At 48.8% G+C, this 4,686-nt stretch overlaps 1 protein-coding gene across 1 annotated transcript; it reads left to right on the forward strand.

Moving 5' to 3' along the window:
- Positions 1-1,596: 1,596 nt before the first annotated feature.
- LOC141116550 (protein LDOC1-like) lies at positions 1,597-2,100 on the forward strand. Its single transcript, XM_073608948.1, has one exon. It carries the CDS (start codon positions 1,597-1,599, stop codon positions 2,098-2,100), a length of 504 nt encoding a protein of 167 aa, XP_073465049.1.
- Positions 2,101-4,686: the final 2,586 nt, after the last annotated feature.

A 4,686-nucleotide genomic window follows, 5' to 3' on the forward strand; every position in this document is an offset into this window, starting at 1 on the left:
TTGGAGAGTTCCTTAGTCTTCATGGCAGTGTTTGGTTAGTGGTGCCTCTTGCTTAGGTGTTGCAGCCTCTGGGGCCTTTCAAAAAGGTGTGCATATGTAAGGACAGGTCATGTGACACTTAGATTGCACACAGGTGGACATCATTAATTAACTATGTGACTTCTGAAGGTAATTGGTTGCACCAAAGCTTTTTATGGGCTTCATAACAAAGGGGGTGAATAGATACGCACATGCCAATTATCAGTTTTTTTATTTCTGAAAAATTGTTTTATGTATATATTTTTTAATTTTTTTCTAATTTTACTTCACCAACTTAGACTATTGTGTTCTGATCCATCACATATAATTCAGATTAAAAAAACACTGAACTAAAGGCTGTAATGTAACAAAATGCAGTAAAACCTTGGATAGCAAGCATAATTCATTCCGAAAACATGCTTGTAGTCCAAAGCACTTGTAACTCAAAGCAAATTTCCCCATAAGAAATAATGGAAATTCAGATGATTCGTTCCACAACCATTTATTCATAAGTCTTTCCATTTATAGTTCATATAAAAAGATTATAGCAATGTGATAGGTTGTGTAACCATAAAATGTCCATCCACAAATGGAAGTCTCCACAAGGGGATTAGAAGCAAAATCCAGCAGAAGCTACAGGGTATGAAAGAGAAGAGTGGTGCCTCTAAGTGTAGCAATATGGTTACATTTAATGAAAGTAAAACATTGAGCAACTCACCCTGGTTGATGATTAAAACAGGCACATCTAAGTATGCAGGCATCCGGGGTAAAGCTGTCCACATAAACCATCCCCCGCACCACCGGCTCTCACCGCTGTCAGTCTGCAATCGTGACTGGGAAGACTACCCTGCAGTAGGGCGATCTGAAAGCGATGCTTGAAGCGCTAATGGAGCGCAGCGTGGAAGGGATGTGTCAGGAAAGGCTGGCTGGGAACAGTGGTTCCTCTCCTGTCCGTGTACGTTAGCGGGCGCCTGCACACGCGGGAGCACGCACGCTTACCGGCACTAGGCGGGCTACTGAAACACGGCTACTCCCCTCAGTCATTGCTGCCTGATCTGCAGCGTTCCTGAGCCTTATCTGTTGACCTAATCTGATCTTGTACATACCCAGCTTGACCTGTGACCTGCTTTGCCTTCCGCCTGCCTCTGACCTCCGGCTTGTCTATGACTCTGCATCTGCCTCATCCTCTGATCCATCCGTGCCTGCCCGTTACTGATCTGGCCTGTCCTGTGACTTCATCCCTGTCTCTTGCATTGGTTCCTGTACCTACTGTCTGTGATTGACCTGGCTTGCCTGACCTTTCTGTGCACCTATACGCAAGTTCTACTTACCTGTTCCAGTGTGTGATCCCTGTTTCCAGCTGGTTCCTGTCTTCCGCCAAGTCCGCTGATCATGCTAAAGCTCCTCTGGAAACTTCCTGATCCTCCTACAGGCTGTTAATTCTACCAGGCACTCGTGCTACCTTGTACTCCCGTGCCACCTGTCTCCACTACCAGGGGCAGCGAGTCAGGGACGCAAGGGAGGTCTCCTTCTGCATTCCAGGCTCGACCATTAGGTACGTGACAGTATCAGACAGCCATGTCCGAGCCCAAGCAGGGAGCCTTTCCGATGGATGAACTGTGTTTACATTTGGCAGGACTGACGCAGGCTGTTAAAGGTCTTCGGGAAGGCTACTCCCAGCTGGAGGAACGTGTTCAAGCTCTCTCCCCTCCTGCTACAACCCTGGGGTCGCCACATGCTTCTTCCAGCATACCTGCTCCACCAGTATTAGTGATGTTACCCTCAGAAACTCGTGTGCCCACGCCTGAGAGATTTTCGGGTGAACGTAGCAAATTCAGAGCTTTCCGCAACTCCTGTGAGCTCTACTTCGCCCTCCAGCCACGGACATTCTCTTTGGATATTGCTAAAATGGGCTTTGTAATATTCCTACTCCAGAATGAGCCTCAGACTTGGGCTCACCACCTCCTTGAACAAAGAGCAGTCGAACTGACTAACCTGATCACGTTCATCGATGCCATGGCACAAATCTATGAGGACCCTCAGCTCTCAGCAACGGCAGAGTCCGCACTTTGCGCATTCTAACAGGGTCGCAGAGCCGCAGAGGACTATGTTGTACAATTCAGGCGTTGGAGTGTCGATACCCACTGGAATGATGCCGCCCTCCTCTACCAGTTTCGGTTGGGCCTGTCTGACCCTCTTAAAGATGAACTTGCCCAAGTAGGGGTTCCCCAAACTTTGGATGGACTTATTAACTTAGCAATACAGATCGACAGACGACTGCGTGAACGCAGATCTGAGAGAACCGCTTGTCAAGCACATCCAACCTGGATGCTGCCAAGAGTGCCCAGTTTCTCCAATGCTGCACCCCCAGTTCAGCCTGTCTCCTCTCCAGACGCACCAGAACCTATGCAGCTGGGTATGCTACGTCCTACGCTCACGTCTGAGGACCGCCAATGTCACCGTATGAACAATTTGTGCATGTACTGTGGGGAATCGGGGCACTACGTGAGATCCTGCCCTTACAAGATCCGCAAGCGCCACTCTCGGCTGATCAAACCCTTGCTGTTACCAACGCTTCTCCTCACCCAGCTCTTTCCATTCTGTTGCTGCTCCCAGGAAAGGACATCCAGGTGCCCGCCATAGTTGATTCGGGAGCATGCAGCTGCTTTATGGACTCCACTGTTGCAGCTAAACACCGTATTCCTTTACTACTTTACTACCCAAACCCAAGGACTTCTTATACATCTTGCTGACGAGTCTGCCATCCGGTCTAGTCCGGTTACCCAAGAAACAATCCCTCTTCTTGTCACCATTTCCAATCTTCATCAAGAACAATTACATCTTGACATCTCTTTGCCCCTTTTTCCAGTTATCCTTGGCATGCCCTGGTAGAAGCCCTTTACCTGGTAGAAGAGCCTGAATGGACGAGCAAGGCCTCCCTTACCACTCTGACTTAGGGCCCCTGATAGAGCAAACAGAAGGCACCAAAGTACAGAGTCGCACAAGTGCCAGAAAGTCTTTGGTGGCAGCAGGGCGGCTGGTTCTGGTCGTGCTGGAGAGACACAGGGAAGCTTCCGCAGGAGACTAGCAGATGGCAGCAGGTGCAGATGACAACGACAAGTAGCAGGGTCAGACAGGCAGGGTCATACACGGCAGATCAAATGGGGTACTAGGTGCAGGCAGGATCGTAGTCAGGAACAAGCCGGGTCAAACCAGACCAGCAGTGCAGGTGCCATGGAGAAAGCAGAAGATTAGTCACAAGACAAGCCAGGGTCGGTACAGGCAGAGTTCAAGGGAAGGATACAAGACAAGCCAGGAATCAGGATACAGGTTCACAGGGTGCTGGATACTCAGAAGCTGAAGACAAGGCAGCACCAGGCCAGGTACTAACTAGACTTAAATAGACTGTTTGGCACCAACGTGGGCGTGCGCTAGTGCGCGCGCTGACGCACACGGGTGTGCGCAGGTGCCCATCGTGCACGGGGATGCGCGATGGCTACTGTTTGCGCTCCTGTTCGCGCATGCGCACATCTATGTGCCAAAGCCCGGTTTCTGTGTGCAACAGGAATATGTCTTCTCCTGTGCCTTAGACATCTTCGAGACTGTCTGCTGATGGGTGTATCCTGACACCCTGGCTTCAGGCTCACAACCCCTGCATGGACTGGACCACCAGAGAAGTTTCCTTCCTTTCTCCATACGGTTTTCAACACTGCCTTATAAAGACTGTAAACAAGCCTTCAGCTTTGATGTGCCTGGATACCGATGCTCGCCAATCAGTCCCAGAGGCATACCACGACTTTTTGGATGTCTTCAGTAAGAAGAGTGCAGAGACTCATCCCCCTCACCGGGTCTATGATTGCCCCATCGAACTCCTTCCTGGGGCCGAAGTACCTTTTGGCAGGATCTTCCCTCTTACCGAACTGGAGTTGGTTGCACTCAAAGAACATATTGATGATAATCTTAAAAAGGGCTTTATCCGCTCATCTCCATCCCCAGCAGGAGCTGGCATTTTCTTCATAGAAAAGAAGGACCATACCCTACGCCCCTGTATCGATTATCGGGAGCTTAACAAGGTTACCATTAAAAACCGTTACCCTCTTCCTTTGGTACCCAAACTTTTCCACAGACTTGGGGCAGCAGTCATCTTTACAAAATTAGACCTTTCGTACCCGATTTGGACATTTCAAATACCTAGTGATGCCATTTGGGCTTTGCAATGCTCCCGCCACCTTCCAACATTTTATAAATGACATTTTCCAAGACTACCTGGACTTGTGTGTCAGTTGTCATCATCTACCTGGATGACATCCTGATCTTTTCAGCTGCCATTGAAAGTCATCGCCAACACATCAAGTGTGTGTTAGGGCGGCTCCGGCAACATGGTTTATACGCAAAGCCTGAAAAATGTGAATTTGAACAACAAAGTATACAGTTTTTCGGACTAATCATTTCAGTCGAAGGCGTCAAAATGGATCCCCAAAAGATTTCTGCTATTCTTGAGTGGCCTGCTCCTGCGGATAAGAAGGGGATTCAACGGTTTATAGGTTTTGCAAACTTCTATCGGAAGTTTATTAAAGGATTCTCGGCCATCACTTATTACTCAGTTGACCAAACAGGGAGTTCGGTTCCGCTGGACCTTCGAAGCTCAATCTGCCTTTGACACCCTTA

The sequence above is a fragment of the Aquarana catesbeiana genome, linkage group LG13 (genome assembly GCF_042186555.1).
Source record: "Aquarana catesbeiana isolate 2022-GZ linkage group LG13, ASM4218655v1, whole genome shotgun sequence".
NCBI lineage: Eukaryota > Metazoa > Chordata > Amphibia > Anura > Ranidae > Aquarana > Aquarana catesbeiana.

Bases quoted from the DNA above. Each gene is read 5' to 3' on its own strand.
- LOC141116550 (XM_073608948.1), top strand. From the start codon at position 1,597: ATGTCCGAGCCCAAGCAGGGAGCCTTTCCGATGGATGAACTGTGTTTA.